Genomic DNA, 26,195 nt, shown 5'->3' with positions numbered 1-26,195 from the left:
AGTATACTATACATTATATTCTAGACTGGGGTCAGCAAACGTTCCACTGCTTCCCAACACGATGCCCATGGCAGATGCTGACAGCTGATCACAGGGAGACGTGGATGGGTGGTTACAGCACGCCTTTCTGCCGATCCCACATGTGGCCTCAGAAGTCTTCTCAGCAAAGTGCTCTAGGCAGCTACCCCCAACTGACCCTAAGATAGTCCTGGTCTGAAGATATTCATTTTCAAAGTGAAAAACAAAAAGAAAGAAAACAAGCATTGGGAGTCTAATATGCCTGGACTCTCATTTACAAAGATAGTAGCAGAAAATGAAAATGAGTTTCCCACTGACTAAATTGGAACTGTTCTGTCTTCCCACTTTGTAACATCACTATCCATCTCGTCCTAATTGCATGGAAAATACAAGTTCAGTAATACTCCAAATGCATAAAGCAAGATAGAACCAGCTTACTTTACTCCATTTCAATCATGTGAATTGTTTTAACATTTGTTACATTGGAGGCATGTATTACAACCCAAAACCCTTTCAAACAATTAGAATATAAGGAACCCCAGCTGAGAATGTTCCAGGCACACATTCCCATACTTGGCATTCTCTTCCATTGGGAATCCTCATAACCATCCTGTTTCGGATACGGAAGAAAAATGCAAAGAGGTTTTTGGTGTCCCCCTTACTCTTAATGAAGAATCGTGTGGTGCAAGGTGAACTTAACTGAACCGGTAATGGTTAGAACGAACTATGTTAGATGAGGATAGACTGTAAATAGGAATGCAGAGTTTTGAGGAACCAATTTTTACGGAAAAAAAAACCCCTCTATGTGAAGCACAGAAACTCAAGGCGCTTATCTCAAAAAAGCAATTGATCTGGAAGAAATCAGTTAATAATGGTATAAATTTGTGGCACATTTATAATTGGCTGGTTATTCAGAGAAGCTAAAAATGTACTAGGCATAGCAAAATAATTGAAATTGGCATGGCAGGGACAAGAACTTGCTCTCAGCTCCAACTGTGTGGTACGATCAGGGTAGAACACTGCATGGGACCTGGCTGTGGCCAATCCTACAACTAAAACCTGATCCCCAAAGCACAACCCCAAGTGAGAGCTTGGCGACACATACAGGGTCCACAGACGAATGCTTTCCACCCATGGCCAATAAAACACGTGATCCCTTAGAGAAGGTTACTGCTATTTCTAGTCTCTGTGCTTGTACTTTCCTTATTTTCAAATTTAAACATATAACAAATAGAAAAATCTTTCGTGATCGACAGCAAGCTATAGAATGCTCCTTTTAATAAAGCTGGCGATACTTGAGTTGCAAGTCCAATTAGGATATTTTTTAAAATTTTGATTTATTTTAAAATACTAATGCTGTTTTGTTTTAGCCATAATTCTATATTTTTAATTGGGGCATTTAGTCCATTGACGTTTAAAGTAGCTATTGATAAGTATGTACTTACTGCCATTTTTTAACTTTTTTATTTTTTTTTCCTCAGTGTTTAAGTAGTCCTTCTCTGTTCCTTACTTCTTCTATACAGAATTGATGGTCACTTTAGTTTGACCTCTGTCTGAAAGCTGTACTCTTTAACTACCCTCCTCCCTCATGTTTTTGATATCATATCTAACCTCTTTTTTGTGCATTTGTATCCATTACGTTCTAATCATTGAAATAGATAATTTTTCCTATTTGTGGTCTTCTCTTTTCCCCTTAAATCAGTCCCTTTAACATTTCTTGTAACACTGGTTTCTTGGTGACAAACTCCTTTAATTTTTGCTTATCTGGGAAAATTTTGATCTCTCCTTCCATTTTGAACGATAACCTTGCCGGGTAGAGTATTCTTGGCTGTTAAGTTTTTTCCTTTTAGCACTTTAAATATATCGTGCCATTCTCTTCTAGCCTGTAAGGTTTCTGCTGAGAAGTCAGCTGATAGCCTTATGGGGTTTCCTTTGTATGTAACTTGACATTCTCTTGCGGCTTTTAGGATTCTCTCTTTATCTTTAATTCTGGACATTTTGATTATGATGTGTCTTGGTGTGGGCCTCTTTGGGTTTATCTTGTTTGGGGCTCTCTGTGCCTCCTGTACCTGGATGTCTGTTTCCTTCCTTAGGTTAGGGAAGTTTTCATCTATTATTTCTTGAAATAGATTCTCTGCCCCCTTGTCTCGCTCTTCTCCTTCCGGGACACCTATAACACGGATGTTAGTGCGCTTGATGTTGTCCCAGAGGTCCCTTAGACTGTCCTCACTCTTTTTAATTCTTTTCTCTTTTACCTGTTCACCTTGGGTAATTTCTTCTAGTCTTTCTTCCAGCTCACTGATCCGTTCTTCTGTATCCTCTACTCTGCTTTTGAGTCCCTCTAATGAGTTTTTCATTTCCAGTATTGTATTCTTCATTTCTGATTGGTTCTTTTTATATCTTCCATTTCTTTGTTGACATTCTCACTGAGTTCATCTATTCTTCTCCCCAGATCAGTGAGCATCCTTAACACTCTTAGTTTGAACTCTCTGTCAGGTAGGTTGCTCATTTCTGTTTCACTTAGTTCCTTTTCTGGGGTTTTGTCCTGTTCCCTTACTTGGAATGTATTCTTTTGCCTCCTCATTTTGCCTCTTTCCCTGTGCTTGTGTCTACGTATTAGGTAGGTCACCCACCTCTCTTGCTGTTGGATAGGTGACCTTATGTAAGTGATGGCTTAGGAGGCTTCCAGTGTGCTTCCCTCAGTTCTCAATGTTCCAGGGTGGCCCCTATGTGGGCTACGTGTGTCCTTCTATTGTGGCCTGTTAGCTCTCCCTATAGGCCCAGGGAGGCTGAGTTATGCTCCTGGCCAGCTGTTGTAATGCTCAGCTGCTTGTAGTTGTTGTGGGCCCTTCAGTCTCTTTATCAGGTGTGGGGAGCCCCAGCACAGTTGGCTGTAAGTTCTAATACCACATTTGTGTTGCAGTATTTCTTTTAAGTGAGTAGGCCCCCAGTGTGGCAGGTTGTTAGGCTCAGGGCCTTAGAATTGCTGTAAACCTCTAGCCTATTAGGTCTCTTGTCAGCTCTCTGAGGATTGCAGCTGGGTGGGGCTGGCCTCAGGCACAGGAGCACCCAATTGTTTCAGGTTTTGGAAGGTGGAGCAAACCTCCTATGTGGGTCTTTGAGAAGCACAAGTCTTCTGCAGCTGACAAGCCCTGCCGCCCAGAGGTCCACACACACAGTCAACACAGTCCTGCCCCGTGTGAGCACCCCGACCTCCCCAAGCGGACCCAGTCTCTCCACGGCGGGAGCCCCACACACTCTGCCACCACCCCACACTCTCCACCCGCTCCTTGTGCACACCCTGCCCCGCTCAAGTCAGCTCAGTTGCCAGGCTGCAGAGAATCCAGTCACCAATCTATGCAGGCCCACACGTTGCCTGAGGGCTTGTTGTTGGGTGGGGCCAGTCTCTAGGGTGGGCTGCCTGCCTTGGCTGAGCTGGATTAAATCGGTGCTCTAGCGGGTGGAGCAGACCCTGGGCTAGCAGGTCTCAGGGAAAACTCCAATGGCGTCTGTGTCAGCACGCTCACACCAGGCCACAACAATGGCCGCCGCCAATGTCCCAGTCCCTGGAGAGGTCTCACCCCTCACCGAGATGCACTCAGGGCCTATTAGGTGAGTCTCTTGTCACCAAAGCAGTGTGCACCTTTCTTTCTGGTGATTTTAGGATGCTTTCTGGAACGGGTGAGTTTGTGCGCGGGCCCTTTAAGAGCCAGTTTTAGTTTCTTTGTGAACCGGGTTTTCTGGGGGTGCTCCCCAATGCTTTAGTAGCAAGGTCAGATATTATGCCACTGGTGTCGATTGTGCTGGGTCCACAAAATGCCCACAGCGGGGGTGCTCCCCGGCTCAGGGCCCCGCGTCTCCAGGGAGGCTGCGTACCTGTGAGCTGCTCCCGGGCGGCCGTGACGCTGGCGGCTTGTGAAGGCGGCGTTTTCCTCTCCGGAAGGGAGTCTCTGCCTCTTCCACCCCAGTTAGGATTGTCCGTTGTTGCAGGAGTTCCTCTCATCCAGTTTTCAGTTCTGTCTCAGGGGTAATTTTTCCACGAGTAGTTGTAAATTGGCTGTGTCCACGGGAGGAGGTGAGTTCAGAGTCTGCCTACGCCGCCATCTTGACTCCGCCCCCATAATTCTATATTTTGAGAATATGCCATATTCAAATGCGCTTTACTCATCCACTTGGATGAGTCTTTTATATACACATACATGTGTGTGTATATATACTTCATATAATACATATTATATGTGTGTGTATATTTATAATTTCACCTTTACCACGACTCCAAAGAAGTGGGCAGAGGAAGCAACCAGAGCACAGACAGGTCGAGGGTGGCCCAGTTTCACCAGAAAAGGCACAAAGCCAGCAAGAGATGCCCCATCATGACTTCTTATTGAGACTTTTTCTCATTTTGCTTCTAATACTTTCACTGTTATTATAGTTTTCTTTATATTCTATAAAACTTTAAGGCTATGGTATGACAGAAACCCTGGAAATACATCTAACGGTCTATAGATTAGAGAACTTTAAATGCATAAAGACGTGGGAATTACATTTTAATTGCTTGCTTGAAATGGCAGTTATCTTCACACTAAAGACTGTGTAAGGAAGAGAGCAATCTAAATCATGTTGTTGGCTCCAACAGTGCTATTACTCAGGGACACTTTTTTTTTTGGTGGTAAAATATACATAAAATTTACCATTTTAACCATTTTTAAGTGTTCAGTTCTGTGATTTTTAAGTGTACAGTTCTGTGGCATTAAGTACATTTGCATTGTTGTGCAACCATTACCATCCATCTCCAGAACGTTCTCATTTTCCCCAGTAACTCTGTCCTCATTAAACGGGAACTTCCCACTCTACTCTCCCTCCAGCCACAGGCAACCCACCAGTCCACTTTCTGGCTCTATGGATTTGACAACTCCAAGAACCTCATATAAGGGGACATACAACATTTGTCCTTTAGTGTCTGGCTTATGTCACTTAGCATATGGTCAAGGTTCATCCATGTCATAGCAGATGTCAGAATTTTCTTCTTTCTTAAGGCTGAATAATATTCCGTTTTACGTCTACACATTTTATCTACCCACTCATCCACTGATGGACACTCCCATTGCTCCCACCTTTCGGCTACTGTGAGTAATGCCGCTGTGAACACGGGTGTACAAATATCTGTTCTGCGTCCCTTCATTTGGGTATATAACCAGAGGTGGAATTGCTGGATGACATTTCTATGTTTAATTCCATTCTTCCCATTCTCACCTACCCAAATCGAAGAATGCGATGAACTGATGAAACACTGAATGTTTCCTAATGAAACACACATTGTGGGTGTCTTCATCAAAGCAGTGGAAAATCAGATTCCTCTTGCACCACTTCTCACTTAACCTGCCGTAACACCTTACGGAGATGCACTGCCTCCAGGAGGCCAGGACCTCCAGCCCGAGCATGTCTTCTGGAGCTCTTGCCATGGACTGGGCCTCAGGCTTTCCTGCTGACAGCGAGCAGGACCCAGTATGGCTCCATCTGTAGAGATGCAGGGGTGATTCCAAACGACACCCAACACTTGGCTCTGCAACACCCCACAGGCTCGGGTGCGGATCCTGGGGTCAAGGTCGGCTAAGTATAAAACCTGAATTTTTACGAAACCAGTAACGGGAAAACAGGAAGATCGGGGAAGGTGGTGAAATCCTCAGCGAGGCCAACGATTGCACAACACATCACTCCCTGAAGTACTTTTTTCCACCTGCTATAACGCTAAAACTTAGGAGTGTTGCAAGTTACTTGAGAATTCACCAATCCCAGAACTTTCCCTTCTTAGAAGTTCTTCCAGGGTTTCCGTCAGAAATTCCTTTCAAGGGAGCAGAACACTCCAAGGAATTTCAGGACTGGTGGTATAACACACAACTGGGCAGAGCCATCCACCCCTGTAACTAATCAAACACATTGTCTAGCCTGAGGTTGAGAGAAATTCTGAACGTAGGACGACACACGAAGGTCCTGGGGTATCATGTGGTCAGTGCCACGTGGAAAACAATGACCCAGGGCCAAGCCAGTGTGGCTCCAGTAGCCACTCCTAGGAACGGTCCCTCTTCGGGTGGGGAAAGGGAGGGGAGAGAGACTAACGAGAACTGTGTGAAGCAGCAAAAACAGTGACCACGAACATCTGAGCTGGTGTGTGAAGGGCGGCACGGAACCTCTCTGGATGGGGAGGCTGGCTTTGCCTCTCTACTCGCCTCCAGTCCCCTTTTTCCTTCACTCTCTTCCAGCGCAGGACTTAGTAATACAACTGGCCCAAGTCTGAGATACTGAGTAGGCTGTGTTGATTAATGGGTAAGGTCTCCGCATAGTAAAAGGTCACACATAGTGTCTTTCCTTTCCTGGCTCTTCTCTGCCTGTGTTAGGCGGGTCCAAGGAGGGCCTGACCTCAGCAGGCTCCGTTCTCTCTTTGGGTTCCTCCTTTGGGTTCCTACACTAGTCAGCCATCCACGGGGTGGTACGGTTCCCAGATACAAACATGAGCTTGCAGAGAGGGAAGAGTCTCTGTTTAGGCATTGAGCCTAAACTACATGAAGCTACCAGCCTTGCAGCGGACTGTGATCTAACATTAATAAAGCCGTGTCGCTTGACTCTCATCTGCCGCCGCTCCACGTCTACAGCCTCCTTAGGGGTCTCGAGAGGGGAGGGGTGTGTGGAATCCTGGGTTCTCTAATAACCTCACCCCCAGCCCCAACGGCACTCTCCAGAGTAGCACGCAGGCTGAAGACGCGAGCTCTGCTCATCGCCTCGTCTTCCACGCAACCTGATGCTGGGCTGGCATATTCTGGAAACTGATCTGTTCTAGATGTCACTGCAGAGTGGTCCTTAACCCCTTGATAGAAATGAAATTATTTACATTTTATTTTCAACTCAAGGTAACAGCAGCAGCCATAACATGGGTATTCAACAAATATTTTTTGAATTAGACTGGATTCTAAATATTTTTTTATGTTCCTGAAAGAAACATGACATGTCCCTAGGCATTCCTTAAAACACAAAAATGTAATTTTATTCATGAAATAATATCAGTACTGTTCAACATGTAGGCCTTTATTCCTCCCCATTTAAGTTGAATTTAATTTTGAACACGTAATATTGACAAGTGTCAAGCTGTTCTAATCAGGTTACCTTTTACATTTATAAAAATGGCACACATTTCTCTGAATACCACTCGAGAAATACTAATTCACACTTATTACTCATCTGATGTCAGTCTCTTAGAAGTTCCCAAGATCTTAATGTATGCCTGCTCAGTACAACAGTCTTCACTTTGCCGTGCGAACAACTAGCCAACTCCTCTTGACCCATGTTACAAAATAAGGCAGACAGGTGGTATGACATTCCCTGTGCTCTAGGGAGACACAATATGGGAACAGGGTAAGAGGGCCCCGCCCCGTTTCACACGCGTCTTTCATCTCTGTCTTCTTTCCCAGCACCATGGGGCTCCCGTGACGGAAGGCAAGATGGCTGCCATCCTTCAGTTATCACAGTACTGTACCTTTAGAACTGACAGCATCAGCACTGTGATAACTGAGCCAGGGCAGCCTGTCAGTCACTGTGTCGGCCGGAGGCATCCTTTCCCGGCAGCTGCACGACTCCCTCTGAAGGCTCCCCATGAAGTGAAGGACTAAAAGATCCCCTTCTGGTTCGGGATGTCAGGAAGCAGAAGAAACAGTAGGGTCACAGCCCAGCAAGTGGTGAGGCTGAAATATTAAAAGGCCCAGCAGAATTATATTAGGATGAAAACTGAACACACGCTTTATACATACTAATGAGGATGCTGAGGCTTTTACTCTGATAATACGCCCGACATGCAGTAAGCTTCCCAGCTGTGTTTCACAGTGCATCTCGTCCATGCATGGATTCGCTATCTCCTTGACCTCAATCACTCATGCAATAAATATTTACTGAGGGACTACTATGCGCCAAGACCTCTTCCACAGAATCAGGAAATAAAGACAAATAAGACACCGTCCCTGTCCTCAAAGTGCTCCTGATCAAACATGGCAATGATACTTCACATCTGCCTAACATTCAATAATCTTCTATGTGCTTTCTTATTTGGTCTCCACAAGAATCCTATGGAACTGCCAATGAATTATTCATTGATTCAGCAAAAAAGGAATCTAGAAATAGGTTAGATATCATTAGCCCATTTTATAGACAGAAAATAAAAACCCAAGAGAGGTTGGGTGATTTATCTGACATCACACTCTACCCAGGCAGACCTGGGCTCAAATCCACATCAATGACTGAGCCCAGTGCTTTTTTCCTCTACCCCAACTTGGCCATGCAACGCCATCAACTGGGTATTCAATTTACATGTTTACGCAAACGTAGATTTCTAAAAACATCTATTTGTTGCTTAAGATTTTTAGTTTTCTCAGTATCTCAGATCATGCAGCAGAAACTAGTGGGGGTTTTACACTTTAAGAAGAAATGCACATTAGCAAAAAAATGACTTAACTGTTCTTGCTCTGAGTGCTAAGAATGTACTCAAACTGATGACACTGATGATGATGACGTATGTAGCACACCTGCACGGGGTTTTCACTATAGTTTGTCGATTCAACAGTTATGGTGGGCAAGAATCACTGACAACCTTTCGAATGCCTTCAAAAAAAAATCAACATATGCAGATCACTTGCTTTGAAGTTATCTGTACCTTTGAGATGTAACCTGAAGTCATTTCAGGGATGACTCTTCTAATAAAAAGTACAAAAAGATTCTGAAATTGGAATTTAAGCTTCAGAATATCAACTTATTAAGACCATGATTCACTTGTTTTTTTTCTATGTCAGTCATAAGGTCTCAAGTTATTTCAATATGAGTGGAACTTGACAGATATTTGAAAAATAATTATGTTTTCAATTAGGCATTTGCTCAATTTTGAAGACATTATACGCAAATTAGATATTATCACTGTACTTCAAATAAGTCAGATAGATGAATCAATTCTTTAGATCAGAAGTCAGAAAATAGGAGAGTTCAGTGAGTCTAGCTCAACTATGAACTTCATGCACTACGAAACTGCCCTTATCCTCAGAAAAGTTGTATCCAATGAAACAATCCACCTACACACAAATTAAAACAACATTTTCCTAAGTGTGAAAATATCTACAAGTTAGGGAGGTCATTGCCTAGGTCTTAGCCAACTGATGTAATACAGAATTGAAACACGAGAGGGCAACGAAGATTTAAAAAAAAAAAAAGTTGGATCCCACAACTTAAGGTTCCTGGAAATAACTGCACATTTTCACCCAAATTATAAACATCTGTTACACGAACAAAGACACTGTGATTATTTGAGAATTAAATTTTAGATAGCTGATCCATCAAAAAGGATAAAGAGATTACCACCTAAAATTTCCTGGCCACAAGTTGTGTCAACTTTGGAAAGAGGAATCCTCACTCTGAGATCCTGCAGCGTGGGTAAGAATGGGAACAAATAAGTTACCCCGATACACTCAGCAGTTATTAGACTGTTCCTCCCTCAGACTGAGCACTAGCGCACCTGAATGTCTCAACTACGCCATGTCTGTAACACACTGCAAAGCTGAAATTCACTCTATTAGCCACGATCAAAAACCACACAACTAAACATTTTTGGTACAATAACTAAAGAATATTTCCTTTATTTCCTTATTTTTCTCTCATCTCATGTTTTTCCTATCTAAATGGGGGCGGGGGTGGGAGCCAACAAACCAAGTCAGAAAAAGCAAATTGTCATTATTCTGTGAATAGTTACTTAAATTAATATTCTCTCAGATTAATTCTAAAGCTGTTTCAATCAGAAAAATATGTTTTCAGAATCATATTTTATAAATACTAATAAATAAACACTTCAAAAATGTAAGTTTTGGGGCTGGCCCAGTGGCGTAGTGGTTAAGAGTTCACATGCTCTGCTTCGGTGGCCCGGGGTTTGCAGGTTCAGATCTCAGACTCGGACCTATGCACCGATTGTCAAGCCATGCTGTGGCAGGTGTCCCACATATAAAGTAGAGGAAGATGAGCATGGATGTTAGCCCAGGACCAATCTTCCTCAGCAAAAAGAGGAGGATTGGCAACAGATGTTAGCTCAGGGCTAATCTTCCTCACTGAAAAAAAAAAAAAAGTTTTGTTTCCCCTTGGAAATTATTCTTTACAAATGCGCACTTTAAAAAAAAACCAAATCTATCAGAAACATTTCTTTTGCAATAGATTTTTTTTAATAAAAGTTGAATTGTTTTAATTTTTTTTTTTTTTTTTGGTGAGGAAGATTGGCCCTGAGCTACCATCTGTTGCCAATCCTCCTCTTTCTGCCTGAGGAAGACTGTCCCTGAGCTAACATCTGCGCCTATCTTCCTCTATTTTGTATGTGGGACGCCACCACAGCAAGGCTTGAACCCCGGGCCGCCAAAGCAGAGCGTGCGAACTTAACCACTATACCACTGGGCTGGCCCCCGAATTGTTTTAATTTTAAAACAAGGGACTGCAGGTGCTCAGGCTGCAGCCTGAATGTATCCTGCCATCTAAGATAAGGAGAAAGAAAGTAGTGATGTTAAATGCTTTCCTCCAGAGATCAAAACGACATAAAACTCAGTTCTTCCATGATAAAAATGATACAACTGAGAATAATTTCTTCGTGATGTATGCACCAAATATTATTACTTAGAAAACTGAGTACTTCTGCAAACCTGTATACTCAAGAACTTGCTTTTAAATCTTGGGGAGTACAAGTGCACACACAAAACATGTGTCATGGCCCTCTTCTCTACGGACAGAAAATAAAAAGATGATTTTGAACCTTTAAGTGTCTGATTATACAGTAAATCTACGGAGATACCATTGCAAGCTGCTGGCAATGCAAAATATTTGAAAATACTTTTAAACTAAAATACCTTAAATAGGTTAATTTAAATCCACCAGTCTTTAACTAAAGTGTGATTTTTTTCCTGACTTGAAAACCATAATCCCACTCAGTGATATTATAAAATGTGCAAATTTGACCAAACTGTGATGTTATAAAAATGTACTGTCAACAAAAGACGCTCAAATGTCAGCTACTGCTCTGTCAAAAGCACAGAGAATGTATATCTGCATTTTATTGCAAACCTTTACTACATTAAGTGTTTAAAAACTAACTTACGCCAAAGTTTAGAAGGAAAAGTTTGGAGGGAGACGGTTACAGATTTTTTTCCAAGGAGAAAGAAATTGGCTAAAAAGACAAAGAAAAGCCAAGGACCTGTGCAAAGTCCACTCCAATTCTGCAGGGAAGCGTTAACTGGGAGTAATCACAAAAGCGTCACTGTTTTACCCACTTCGAGCACTGGCCTTTAAATAGTCTCATGCTGCATACGTTTAGCAGGTCCATCTGGAGGAAAAAACCTATCGCAGAAGCTATGTACATGCTAACGTAGGCAGAGAAAGAGGGATGAGCTCTCCCACTCTTGCTGACCGGGATTTCAGCCCAAAAAGGCTCCAGGAGACAAAAAATTTACAAATAAAGGGACTAGCCCATCCATTCTATCAGGTGGGCCTCTCCCCTTACACGTGCACTCAGCACACACACCTCGGCCCAACTGTCTACTCCACAGTTGTTTTACTGTCTGATTTTGCTTCCGATTCCATTTTCCCCCCAGATTTTGGATTTTCTAGTCCTCTCACCAGTCAGTTTTACTCTGATTTCACCTCTGTAGTATACCTTTTAGAATAACTAGTCAGGGGCTGGCCCTGTGGCTCAGTGGTTAAGTGTGTGAGCTCCGCTGCTGGCGGCCCGGGTTCGGATCCCGGGTGCACACCGACGCACCGCTTCTCCGGCCATGCTGAGGCCGCGTCCCACATACAGCAACTAGAAGGATGTGCAACTATGACATACAACTATCTACTGGGGCTTTGGGGGAAAAGTAAATAAATAAAATAAAAAAAAAAATAGAATAACTAGTCAAACTGATCCAGCACTAGCTATCTATCTCCAAAAACCCTATCTCCAGTTCATCTCTGATCTCCTCATTACTGCAGCACTGCCATTTGAACATGCTGGGCCTTCGATTCTCAAATTCCCTTAAATGGACAGCTAAAGGGGGCAACAGCAAAGACTTGTACTGACCTCCCATTCTAGAGCCTGGGGCTGTTCCAGAAACACAATCACATTCCCCTTTTCTGCAGAGTCCCCCACTCCCAGACCTCCTATTCCTCATTGAACAGGGATTGCAAACGAACACACTTCCACTTGGAACACACACCACAGTGGTTCTGCGCCCATTATTAAGTGCTGCATCTGATCCTCTAACAATTTCACACTGTTTATCTCTTATTTCCTCAAATCCACAGTCCTGTTCCTAAAGCCAGAGACTGTTTTCTTCACGCCCCTTCACAACACTAGTCCCAGTCCTTCCCACCGAGTGCAGGCTCAACAAATATTTGCTGGATCAACTGATGGACCTCTTCATCTCCCAGTTTCTCTACAAAGGTTACCAACGAAAGTGTACGTGTAACTCCTGCCTCTGTCTGTACAGTCTTAGGCCAGGTACTCGACATCCCATCATCTGTGAAATGAGGAGAGCACTAAGTGGCCCCTAAGGCCCTACCAGTGCCATTACCGACTCGCATCAGACAAAGCCAAACCCCACAGACAGGACCAGCTCTACTCAGGTCAGCAGTATACCTTTTTTTTGGAGGAAGGAGGTCAGCAGCCGTGTGGGCCCAACCACCCCCAGTGGAGCTATGACTGGGGGGGCGCTTAGAAAATAAGTGAAGGAGGAAGAGAAGAAAAAGGTGCGTGGAACCACTAAGATACCACCAGGTGTCACAACTGTGACTTGAACACACACTGTTCTGATACATCCTGGTCTGCCCAGGAACCTTTTACAAAAGCAGCCACAGCCCGATGTGTGGGTACCTAGGCTTTCCCATGACGCCCCCACTAGCCCTTCTGGCACCCTGCACGTTTTTCTTGACCTTCCTGAGTGGGGCACGCCTCCTGCCTAGAATCTGCAAAGCAGTCACCATAAAGTCTCACGCACTGCGATAATAACTCTTGGGGTCCCCAAATCTCCACATGGAAAATAGCTGGGGAGAGGAGATGGTTGATGAACGTGAAACAACTGGATTTCATGCAGTCATCTCTTTTAAAATTAACCACTGGACCAAAAGGCACGATGCTGTAGGCCAGCACCGTCCAAAAGAAGTAAAATGCCAGCTACACGTCATTTTAAATATTCTAGTGGCCACATTTTTAAAAAATTAAAAAAAAAACAGGTGAAATTAACGTTAACAACACATTTCATTTAACTTGATATATCCAAAATATTATCATTTGAACATGTTATCAGCGTAACAACTATTCCTGAGATATTCGACTTTCTTTTTTCGTACTAAGTCTTTGGAATCCAAAGTGAATTTTACACATACAATACCTATCAATTTGAACACTAAATTTTCATCAGAAATATTTAATCTGTATTTAATTTCATAAAATTGAGAATTTAAAAAGCAGATACATATGCCCAACTTGTTTCCAAACATATTTAAGTTTTCCAATAACTGAATCAGGTATCAACTTTAAGAACTAAATAAAATTTGAAATTCAGCTCCTTATCACCACGGCCAGATTTCAGGAGCTGGAGAGCCACATGTGGCTAGTGGCACTGTATTAATGCGGGTACAGACAACCCTGTCTCTGTCCCCTGCATCCTTTTAAACCTGAACCAGATGAAAAGATGTTACCCCTTCAACCAGCAAGTCGTTCTACAGCACCCAGCAGGAGCTCAAGTTATGCCAAGTCCTTTCTGCCCTGCTACTAATCTTTAAGTGGTCAATACTTCAGCAGTGATCATTTATCAAGCAGCCCTTCCCAGAGACTGAACAGCTCTTTTAGCTCAGAGAGAAAGGCTCATCTCGATTCAGGGAAAGAATGGAGACACTGAGACTCAAAGATAGAGTTAACTTCTGCAGTAAAGGTGGAAAATCCTGACACGGTTACTTCTTTGTCCAGGATATTAGTCACCCTGCAAAAGTTACAGTCATTGTTTATAACGAGCCTCCCAACTTCCAGAGTCACAGCAGCCCTCACTGCATCCTCAGATTCCTCGCCTCCCTCAAGCGCTCCCTCCCAACTACCCCCCCAACCTCCTCATCTCTAGCCGACTCTCTAAAGCACATTCCAGGAGCCTCTTTAATTCATCCTGAAAAGTGCTTGTTATTGTTGACATACCGAAACATATGAATAATTCAATAAACGAATCTCCAACCATCCTATTAATCATTCATTGGTCTAGGTACCCAAGTTATCTTGAGAAAAGCTTTTCTGAATATACATGGAAAGTATCCCCCCACCCTTCCCAAAGGAACCAATTACCAACACTACAGCTTTCTCTCCCCCGTCCAAGTTCTGTGTTCCTCCAGCCGCTGATTGAAAAGTTGATCTTCTGAAGGAGCTGGATTCCTAAGGTGGTTCTATTTTGAGCCTTCTTCCTGTTCTGAAGCTAAAGTTGGAAGGGCTTAGGTGGTGATGTCATGGAAGGGAGACTGCTGGCTTTTACAGAAGGGTCTTCTCCAGCAACTCTGGGGATGCCCATACCGGGAAAACCAGGGGGAATGTTCACTTCTGTCTCTTTCTCCTCTCCCCCTCTTGAGTCCCAGCTATACAACAGCCAGCAAGAAAACAAGTTCAAGTAAGCAAGCAAACACATTTACATATTTCACTTGTTAAGCATCTCGAAAATGAAAAGACTAGAAGGAAAATGCCTCACTCTAGGGAAGAAGGGTGACAACCTCTCTCTCTACCCCTCAGCCCCACCTCCCCAAATATCTATCACAGCACTAGGGGCAAAGAGGATGGGAGGGACAGCTGGTAAGAATAAAGGGATTATAACGCTAGCAGGCTTGAAGAGAGAAATGCTGTTGGGGATATTCAGGACAGAAAGGAGACCCTTGGGTCCCTTCTCTTCTACTGTTTCCTCCTCCCTTCTGCAATGGTTAGATTTGGGGCTGGGTGTGCCTTCTGCTTGGGAGGCGTGTTTGGCTCTTGAGAACCAAGAGGGGCCAGGGTGGGGCTCACGGAAGAGAGCCAGAGACGGGCTCCTTAGGCCTGATTCTAGGCTAAGCTCTTAAGGGAAGAACGAAAGGGGCTGCGGGGAGAGCAGACGATTCCAACAGAAGACCCCGTGGGGGAAAAAGAACGCGCACTGGACGGAAGGGGGTCACCGCGCTCTTTCCATCTAAACCCAGCAGCTAGTTGCTGGCTGGCGGGGTGCATGTCCAGGGGAAAGAGAAATCCCAACACATCTGTAGACCACAACTTGCCAGGGTGAAGGGAAGGGCGGGTCCACTGCAATCAGCAGGTGAAAGGGGCACTTTCTGGCCAATTCTGGGATGGGGGTCAGCTAAGAGCTCTGGGGAACAGAGAATTCTCTGGTTTCTCAGCTCACCTCTCCTCCAAAGCAGGAATAAGCACAGGTGTGATCTTTCTCCAAGAAGCTGGCAGCTGGCGTGCGGGTAGCAGAGTGATCCTGGGCCGGAGAAGCCCGGGGGTCAGCTGCGGCCAAGAACAGGCGGTCTCCGCCAAGTCCCCTCCCCCTTCTTGAAAACCGACCTGGACTGGCATAAATTACAGCAACGCACCCCCTTCCCCAATAACGTTTCTAATAAAAGAAACAGCCTCTCATGCCTGCATAAAAAACTGCACGCTCTGGGTGATGGAAATAAACAGGTGAGCGCGGAGAGAAGCGGGAAAAGACCGGGGATGGGAGAAGGAACGTGCCGAGAGACGAGGCTTCCCCGCCCTCCCCGCACACCCCCCTCCCCTCTAGCCCGGGAGAATCTGCGTGGCAGGTTGCAAGCTGAAAATGCCACCCTGACAGACCCTCCTCCCCGCCCCGCGCCCATTCGTCCTCCCACCCCAGCGTCCCGCGTCCCGGCCTCGGGGCAGCGCCCGGTCCCCGGGAGCCGCGCGGGGCTCCCCTTCGCCGCCGGCCGCCGCCGCCGCCGCCGCGGGGACTCCGGTCTTCCTCTCTCCTCCCTCCTCCTCCTCCTCCTCCGCCTCCTCCTCGCAGACTCCTCCCGCCGGATCCTTCATGTAAACAACACCCAGGCTCTATTTACAGTGGCCGCCGGACGGCGAGGGACCCACGCCAGCACCCGGGCAGGAGGCGGGGGTGGGGGAAAAGCGAGTGCGCAACACTTCCACGCCCGCCCCGCCCCTCCGCGCCGCTCCCCCTCCGGGGGGCCCGAGCGGGCCGCCGGGGGGCTGCCCGCGCCTCGTCCGACCCGCGCCGCTCCGGACACCCCGGCCAGGGCCCGCGGGAAGCCGCGGCAAGGCCCGGGGCGAGGCCGCCCTCTCCCCGCGCACGAGAGAAAGCACACCCGACACCACGGTCCCCGGCCCGCAACGCGCTCCAAGTCCGTGCGGGAGCGCGAGCCGCCCCGCCCGCCGCCGCCGCCCCCGGCCCGCTGCCTACCCGGAGCCGCGAGCGCCGTGCGGGCCCCCGAGGCGGCTGCGGGCGGCCGGGCGCCCAGCGCCGGGCAGCGGCGCGCCCTCGGCCCCGCGCCCCGCCCGCCCCCGGCCCGCCCCCGCGCCGCCGCCGAGCCGGCCGACCCCGCGGCCGCGTGTGCGTGTGCGTGTGCGCGCCGGGGCGGCCGCCGGAACGGCTCTCTGGGCCCCCGCGGCTCCCCGCGCCGCGACACCCAGGCAGCAGCGCCGCGGCCGGCGCCGCACGGCGCGCGCCCGGACGGGGACGCTCGGCTCCCGGAGCCCCGCGCGCGCCGCCCCCACACCCACCTGCGCCCCCGGGGGTCCGGGGCCCCCCTTCCTTTGTTCTTCCCGCTATTTGCATGAGGATTATCTAATGACGCAGCAAGGCTCGCCGCAACGTGACCGTCGCCATTTTTCTGTTTTTATTCTATCTCTGCCATGTGATAGATGGGGGGGGAGGTTGGAAAAGGGAGAGAGACAGGATTAAAAAAAAAAAAAACTTCCGGGTCTCATGACCGGGAAGAGAGAAAAACAAAAGGGAGACGAGACACAACTCCAGGGGAAGGGTGTGTGTGCGTGTGCGTGTGCGTGTGCGCGCGCCCTCCCCTTCTCTGCTCCGAGAAGGGCGGCTACGCGGCGGACCCGCAGCATCCTCCCACCTGGGGAGTCCGGTGACCCCGGCGGCTCTGGATCGCACCCGCTCGCCGTGGCGGTCGCCTGTCCTGGTCCCACGCCCGCCGCCAGCGCTCCGCGAAGCTGTCAGCCTGGTGCCTTCTCTGGCCGCCTCCGCTCGCCGGTCCACCCCAGAGCTCGCGCTCTCGCTCCGGGCAGGCAGACCGTTCTGGGTTAGGGCAGAGAAGCCTATTATCCTAAGGGAGGAAATGATGAAGTTTAAAGGCTCCGTATTCCCTAAGTTTTAAAATAGTTTGCCTCGATGCTGGTTTGCTTCGATGCTGTTGTTTATGACAACCGCGTGGCAACGCCAGGCGGAATCTAATACTGGTTCGAATCTTTTTTCTTTCTCTGCTCTCCCTTTCCTCCCTCTTCCCAAAGCGGGACACAGCCGTGTGTGGTGTTCCATGGGGGTTCGTTATGTGAGGACCGACCCTTCATCAAGGACTGATTTATTTTGGAAGAAAATTGTAATAAACGGTTGTTTAGGATCAGGGAGCATCGTTTTAAGATGACAGTTGCGTGAGGCAAGGTGGATTCGCGTTACACTCATCTTACACTCAGAGGGTTGGTGGACATTTCATTCTTTCCCAAGTCCGGTGTTCACGGTGGCTGAAAAAAAACAGCGTATTTGAGAAGTCTGCCACGTTTTCCGGTGAGATGTGAGATTCTGTACTTTTGTTGACGACCGTATTTCCTCTGGGCTCTTTCACTTTTGTTTCTCTTGAGTTTCCTTTCTGGTTTCTTGTCTCTATTTCATAATTCAGAGCAGAAATGGACATAGGAGTCGACTAGGGTTCCTCCCTGTCCAGGCGGAGAAACCGAGGCCCGGAGCAGTGATGGGAGATGCAGTTATAGGAGATGCTCAGTCCCGCTTTTCACTGCAGGGGAGCTGGGACCGCACTCACCTGGTCTCTCTGTTAGAGGCGCGGAGGTGGGGGTGGTGTGGAGGGGGAGACGCTTAGTAACCTATGGCAGCAATTCTGCTTTGTAAAATTGACACCCTAGAAAGTAAAGATGGAGAACACTTACCAGATCATTCCCTTCCTAGACTGGTGTGAATTGATTGCCTCCTCAAAACCCCCTTTCTTGTGATTTGACTCAAATGTATCTGTTAATTCAGATTCCTCTCCACTTTTCCCTGGGAGAGTTTGTCATCTCCCTAAACAACCCGACATGATTGTTATGCATTGTTTTTATTAGAATCACTCACCCACACGCTGTGTCCTTTTTATGTTTATTTCTTCATGCTTTCACACTTGAGTGTGCGGAACAGTTGATATACCCCTGACCTAGAGGGAAAGCTTAGAGGGCCGCGCCATGTCCATTTGATATGTGCGGTGCTGAGCACCCCGCCTGGCAATGAGGGAGCAAATGGAGGCCTGATGAGGATTTTTTCCATAATTCCATCCTGACCATCTCCAGGAAATTCCTTCCATGTTTCTGGTGAAGACAGAACCCTGGAGATGCTTTTTGATTCTTACACCTTTGCAGCCCATTTTGGGCAGTCTTCTAGGTTACAGAGCCAAGCAAAACATAATTTGCTTTCCCAAATTTTTTTTTTTTTTTTGTGAGGAAGATCAGCCTTGAGCTAACATCCATGCTAATCCTCCTCTTTTTTGCTGAGGAAGACCGGCTCTGAGCTAACATCTATTGCCAATCCTCCTCCTTTTTCTCCCCTCCCCCAAAGCCCCAGTAGATAGTTGTATGTCATAGTTGCACATCCTTCTAGTTGCTGTATGTGGGACGCCCCCTCAGCATGGCTGGACAAGCGGTGTGTGGGTGTGCGCCCAGATCTGAACCCCGCCAGTAGCGGAGGGTGCGCACTTAAGTGCTAAGCCACAGGGCCGGCCCCTCAATTTTTTTTAACCAAGGTTTTCTCCCCCTTTTTACCATGTTTGGTTCCTTTGTTTCTAATTCATATAATTAGTTATGCCAATGCTTGCCCTTTGACTTTTGCTTTCATAGACTCCGAAAGGTTGGTGACGTGTAAGCTGTGATTTCACCCTGCTCAGCCTGGAACCAAGTTATCAGAGCCAACATTCTTAATGAGGCTGATTCTTCCTGGAACCTAGTGAGCTAAGTGAGGAGGCCAGCAGTCAGAAAGCTGAAGAGGGCTGCTGAGAAGATGTCAGCATCTGGACAAAAAGTGCACATTTGCAGCTTTAAAAGGCTGGAGAATAACTGATGTATGCACTTACATTTACAGCTCGGAGGAGGGTCTGAATTGTCACGGATGAGTTGATACGCATCTGGACCGTTGAGGTTCCATTGCATATCTGAACACGAACTGCAGGTGGTCCTTTGGCTCGGGCAGATGAAGCTGGTGTTACTGACTGTAACATCTACAGCCCATGTGTTTCATCCCAGACAATATTAGTGTGGTAATAATTTTAAGTGTAACCATATCACCTTCCAGCAAGGTGGAGATGAAGCCTATTATATATGTAATGAAGTCATGTGCTCCCTTAAATTCAAAGCTGGACAGAGAAAAAAGGAACATTGCTCAAAAATAGAAACAAAAAGGAACTACCTCCATAGCTCTTGTCTTCCACCCCTGTGCACCCAGATGTCATTACAAAGAAGATCAAATGTGAGTCCTCTGGGATACCACATTGCTGCTGATGATAGAGAGCTCTTTTGGGCCCTCCCGCAGTCTTCTTCCATCTCTCCCATACACATGTGAAAAATGACAATTCCCGGTGTGAGAGCACGCACTCTGGAATCAGGTCGTAATCTCAGCTCTGCCAATCTATTAGCTGTATCATTCTGGGCAAATTACTCGTCAGTTCTGATTCTCAGCTACTTTACTCATAAAATGAGCATCATAACACCTAGCTCAAAGAATTTTTAGGATTGAAATTTAATGAAAATTTAATCAAATATATGTAAAGCACCTAGTATGATACTTGGAACATGATCTTCAATAACTAGCGGCTGTAATAATTTTTTAATTGTATTTTTATTTACCCCATGCACTTCCTAGAATTATTCTTTCCCTTTTGGCTTACTGCTCTTGAAAATTCAACAAACCTGCTGTTAGTGAAAGTTCTGTGACTATGAAGATAAGAAAGAAGAGGTCCTGCCCTCAGGAAGTTCACACTTCAGGCTTGGAAAAATACATCAGCACTGACGTAACTGCACTGATACTGGCAGACTGAAGACAAGCATCTGGTTCTTACCACTTTTTGATGATCTACCTGAGAAGTATTTAAGATCTGGATTTATTAGTACCTGGGCAATGGCAAAGCTTATGGAAGCAGTTAGGAAAATGCCCTCCCCCAAACAAACAGACAAACAAAATCTCACATTTTCACATAAATGAGGAAGACTACCTTTAAAACTCCATCTCACCAATATAATTCTGCAGTTTTTGAAAACAATTTTCTGGTCCAGTGTAAGAGGCAGGCTTTTTTTGCATTTGTGTGAAAAATATGCCAGGTTGTACCTTTGAGGTAATGTTGGAGAAATGTAGTTAATAGGAAGCACTTCTGGTTGTTAATTAATTAGACCACTTTAATCAAGAACTATTTTCTGAGAAACTTATTCCCAGCCCAGGGTCAGGTGCTAAAGAAACAAAGATGATGAAGATACAGACTTTGCCCTCAAGGAACTCATTCCACAAATGTTTATTGATTACCTACTGGAGATGCAGTGGTGAGCAAGACATCGAGTTTACCAGTCTTCCTCGACTTACCATGGGATTACATCCTGATAACCCCATCATAAGTGGAAAATATCATAAGTCAAAAATGCATTTAATACACCTAAACTACTGAACATCATAGCTTAGCCTAGCTTACCTTAAACGTGCTCAGAACACTTACATCTAAAACAAAGACTATTTTATAATGAAGTGTTGGCTGTCTGATGTAATTGATGGAATACTGTACTGAAAGTGAAAAACAGAATGGTTGTGTGGGTAGAGAATGGTTGTAAGTGTGTTGGTTGTTTACCCTGTGATCTCTGGACTGTCTGGGCACTGCAGGGGCTGCTGCTGCCCAGCACGGTGAGAGAGGATCATACCGCATGTCACTAGCCCGGGAAAAGATCACGATTCAAAATTTGAAGTGCGGTTTCTACTGAACGCCTATCATTTTTGCCCCATCGTAAAGTCAATATCATAGTTGGAACCATCATAAGTCAGGGACTATCTGCAAACACATATCTTTCTCAAGCTCAAGAAGTGTTTGACAGGGTTTGGGCAAGGCAAAATATATATATTCCCCAGAATGTGTTTTGTTCCTCGAAACAAAGAGCAACTCTTGAAAGAATAGTCTGGACTCTACAGCCCAAGTGAACCTGGGACTGTCGCTAGCATTAGGCAGAACTGTGAAGTGAGTGGAGTTATATTCAATTCCCCTAGAGCCTGGCCTATTTAAATAGCTTTCTGGTCTCTCATTTCCTGTCTTTCTGAACTGTTTTCTTCTCCAAAGGACTGCCACAATGATGATTCTACGATGCAAACCCGATTATATGATTTCCCTGCTGAAAAACTTTCCTGGCTCCCCATTATCTGCCAAGCAGGGTGCACGAGACCCTTTGTGATCTTGCGCTGCCACGCCCTGCAGCCTCATCCTCCATGAGACCCACATGTAGTGTTGTCAAATCTAATAAATAAAAATGCAGGACACCCAGTTAAATTTCAGATAAACAACATTTTTTTTTGGTATAAATATGTCCCAAATATTGCACAGGGCATACTTACACTAAAATGTTTCGCTGTTTATCTGAAGTCCACGTTTTAGCAGGCGTCTTATATTTTATCTGGCAGCCCTACTCATGCCAGGCTGACTGATTAACTTGCCGTTCCCCACTAGTCTCTTCATGACTCTATAAGTGCTTGATAACCTCTCCACCCTGCCCCTTATCCACGTGATATTCTGCTGCTGCTTCTTCAAAAGCCAGTCCTGGGGTTCTGGAACTCTGCAGGTGTGAGCTTGGAATCCCAGGTGCTGGGCATGGGCCTGGCCACCTGTGTGCCTTGTTTCATTCTGGGCTTCTACCCCAGTTCCTGTTCATTCTTTCCATTCTCCCTCCTGGAACTGGAGTTCTGCCCTGAACCCCAGTGTGCTTGGCTGGGACCCACACATGGTTTTTGACCCTTGCCAACTCTCTTCCTGTGGCTGTGGGGTGGGGTTCTTTCTCCCAGCTGCTAGCTGGGTTCCTGAACTGAACTGGATGGATCACTGAAACCTGCCTCAGATGCCACCTTCCTGTCTTGCTTACTGCAAAAGACGGAGAAGACACTCAAATGAGATCAGTTCTGTGCGAGTGCTTTGTAGAGTGTAAAGCCTCTATGATGGAGATTTCATTTAGAGACTGAGGTCAAGCTCTTCGCCTGGTCCCGGGTATGAAAGCCTAATTTGATCTGGATTTCCCTTGTTTCTGCTCATGCCTAGTGATATATGATGCTGAAAATGATGTGGAAATTTTCCAGATGTCCTCTGATTGTGATTAGTGTGTTCAGCGACACTGGCTATTACATTATGAATGGATCTAGATCAGCAGCTTTAATTTTTAAAATTTTAATTTTATGATCCAGGATGCACCTCTTCATAACTGAAACCAAAGTCTCACCAGCTATGTCATACCCCGAGTGTGTGTAATAACTCTGATATTTTCTATTTCATCTTTTAAAAATTGGTCAGCCCACCAAATTAATTTCATAGCCCACTAAGGCGTTGTGACTTGCCTTTTGCTAAACAGTGATCTGCACTATCCATTGAGATTTCCTGTATTAACCAACTGACCAGGATGCTTGTCAAATGTCTACCTCATTTGGTGCTGTCTCCAGTAGGAACCACCTTGCCCACAAAAGGAGTTGAGGCCACCTCACTGAGGTAAGTCACAGTTGTCCCTGCTGATAAGATCAGCAGGCAGAGTACTGCAGCCAGACTTGCTAAGCTGCCTCAGGTTAATATATAAAATTCCTGGCAAGGCCCTTTATAAAGAAGGATAGCTGCAGGATGATCACGAATGGCAACTACATTCATCTTAGAATAGAGGGATACTGTTTGGGGGCATTCTTTCTCAGACTTTTAAAATTATCCCTGGTTGGGTTAAAGAGACTTGTAGGTTTCTGAGGTTTCACATTGATTTCAGAGATAAACCGTAAAGGAAAGCTCTCTCACTCACTGTGATTATTTTGTTTTACTCTCCTTTCCCCAAATGGTGAGCAGGCTAATCCGATATTCAGACTGCTTTAAAAGGCTGGGCAAGCGAAGGTTCCAGAGAAAATAAGGAAAATATATGGAAAGGAAGTATGGTTCAAATGGCGTGGAAAGAAGACAAATTATCTAAGGAATTCTTATGATACAGATAGTCAGTCCAGCTGCCAGAATTCAGGATTTTCTCTCCCCACACCTTCTTCTTTTACTCGGGGCTGCCTCATTCATTTTTCTTTGTGGTAAGGTTTTAGTGTTGTTTGTTTTGTTGGCCTTGAAAAGACCAGTTTCAGATCAGTGGTGGGGCAAGAGCTAGATTGGAGACTATTTAAGAAAGAATAGGAGAAGAGGAATTCGAGGCAGCTGGTATAGACAACTCTTTGGTTACAAAGGATTACAGAGAAATAAGATGATAACCAAATTCGGGAAATAGAGTCAAGGGGAGATTTTTGTTTGTCTTTAAAGTGCTTGAAATGATTTGTTTGTATACTGATGGAAATGATCCAGTAGAGGAAAATCCGTGAGGTAGGATGGGGGGGGGGTTTGCTGGTCTGGTGTTCTTGAGTCTGCAAGAGGGTGGGATCTAGTGCACAAGTGGAAGCTTTCACACAGGAGCAGAGAGTGCATTCTGACAGGCAGGAGGTAAGGCAGGGTCTCAGGGGTAGACCTGTATACACCTGGATGCGGTAAGAGTGAGTGGAAACTGTCTTCTGATTCTTCAGTTTCTCAATGAGGAAAGAAGTAGTCATCAGCTGAGAGTGAGGACGGGGGAGAAGAGAGCAATGGGTGTGAAACAGGCCTTTAGCAGAAGTGAATGTCGTCAAGTGAATGGATCAGGGAGGTGTAGGATGTTAGCTGGGAAACAGTAAGGGCCTTCTTAAGTTCCTAGTGGAACTGGTGTAGGTAGAAAGTTGGATTTAACCAGGGTTGTGATTGTGCCAACCAGTATGACAGAATTAAGGTGATCAAGGGAGTGTAGGGAGTGACTGTATTTATTGACCCTGAATTTTAGGCTGAGTAAAGAGGGAATAGAGGGCCTCCAGGAGTGAAGGACAGCAAAAAAATGGTGCCTAAGAGGCTCCTCCCTCTGGTCTTTGAATGACTGGCTCCCTCTTGTGGTTCGGTCATTCTCTGTAGCACCCTTTTAACTCCCTTCAGAATACCTAAGATGTTTTCTTTTTACTTTCTTTCATCCATCTATCTGTCTATCTATCTATCTATCTATCTATCTATCTATCTATCTATCTATCTATCTATCTATCCATACATCCATGCATCCATCTATCTTTCTCCCTATCTATCTCCCTATCTATCTATCTATCTATCTATCTATCTATCTATCTATCTATCTATCTATGGTCTGTTACACACTACTAGAATATAAACTCCGTGAGAGCAAGCACCTTGCCTGTAATGTTCCTTATTTTATAGCCACAGCACTTATTTGGCACAACAAAAACTAAAAAGTATTTGATAGAAGAACGATGAATGACTAGGATATAGTTTTAAGGTCTTCACCATCTCGATCATGTTCTACACATGCTCCTGTTTGTCAGTTTTCTCCTTCTAACCTCCGCCAAGAGAAAGGAGACCCCTCCCCCAGGGTTAGAGCTGCTTGCTGAACCATCCCTTCAGGTCTTCTTCAAGGCCTGCCTTCTGAGGGCATGAGAGGAGAGCTCACGGAGACCGTTACCACAGAGTTATGAGACATCAGATATTTCAGAGGTGAGACAAAAAGGATGCCATGAAGACACAGTAGCTTTCTGTTTTGTTTTATTTATTTATTTATTTTATTTTTTTTTTTTTAAAGATTTTATTTATTTATTTTTCCCCAAAGCCCCAGTAGATAGTTGTGTGTCATAGCTGCACATCCTTCTAGTTGCTGTATGTGGGACGCGGCCTCAGCATGGCGGGACAAGCAGCGCGTCGGTGCGAGCCCGGGATCCGAACCCGGGTCGCCAGCAGCGGAGCGCACGCACTTAACCACCAAGCCACGGGGCCGGCCCTGTTTTGTTTTATTTAAAACATCTTTATTGAGGCTTAATTTCGATACCACAAAATTCATCCATTTTAAGTGTAAATTCGTGAAATTTTAGTGAGTTTATACAATTATACAACCATCACCACAATTCAGTTTTAGAGCACTTTTGTCACCATGAAAAGTTCCCCCATGCCAGTTTGCAATCCATCTCTGCTCTCCCCTCAGCCCTAGGCAACCACTGATCTTTCTGTCTACAGTTTTGCCTTTTCTAGAATTTTCATATAAGTGGAATCATACAATATGTAGTCTTCTGTGTCTGCCTCCTTCCATTTAGTATAATGCTTTTATTGTGAGTAATATTCTACTCTATAGATATACAACATTTTTTTTTATCAATTCACTGGTTGATAGACACTATTTCTAGTTTGGAGCTGTTATAAATAATACTGCTACAAACATTTGTATACAAGACTTTGTGTGGACATATGTTTTCATTTCTCCTGGGTAGATACCTAGGAGTTGAATTGCTAAGTTGAATGATAAGTGCATGTTTAACTTTTTTAAAAGTGCAAACAGATTTCCAGAGTGGCTGTCCCGTTCTACATTCCCACTAGCAATGTACGTGTTTCTCCATGTCCTCACCAACGCTTGCTCCCAGTCTCTTTTGTTTTAGCCATTCTGGTAGGTGTGTAGTGGTATCTCATTTTGGTTTTGATTTGCATTTCTCTGATGACTAACAATATTAAGCATTTTTTCATGTACTTGTTTGCCATTTATATATTCTATCTTCTTCAATGAGGTGATTATTTAAATATTTTGCTCCTTTCTTATTGGGTTGTTTGTCTTCTTATGGCTGAATTATAAAAGTTCTTTA

At 45.4% G+C, this 26,195-nt stretch overlaps 1 protein-coding gene across 1 annotated transcript; it reads right to left on the bottom strand.

Moving 5' to 3' along the window:
* Nucleotides 1–7,031: 7,031 nt before the first annotated feature.
* Nucleotides 7,032–16,220, bottom strand: LOC147918100 (uncharacterized). Its single transcript, XM_087418108.1, has 4 exons — nucleotides 15,928–16,220; nucleotides 15,459–15,565; nucleotides 12,137–12,368; nucleotides 7,032–7,690 (listed from the first exon to the last, which is right to left on the bottom strand). The coding sequence occupies exons 1-4, from the start codon at nucleotides 16,103–16,105 to the stop codon at nucleotides 7,533–7,535; spliced, it is 675 nt and encodes a 224-aa protein (XP_087274234.1). The 5' UTR covers nucleotides 16,106–16,220; the 3' UTR covers nucleotides 7,032–7,532.
* Between the last annotated feature and the right edge of the window lie 9,975 nt (nucleotides 16,221–26,195).

This window comes from Ceratotherium simum, chromosome 2 (assembly GCF_057802395.1).
Source record: "Ceratotherium simum simum isolate JZ-2026a chromosome 2, ASM5780239v1, whole genome shotgun sequence".
NCBI classification, from domain to species: domain Eukaryota; kingdom Metazoa; phylum Chordata; class Mammalia; order Perissodactyla; family Rhinocerotidae; genus Ceratotherium; species Ceratotherium simum.
Note: the sequence above shows the minus strand (reverse complement) of the source record. Positions and strands in the feature narration are given on the sequence as shown.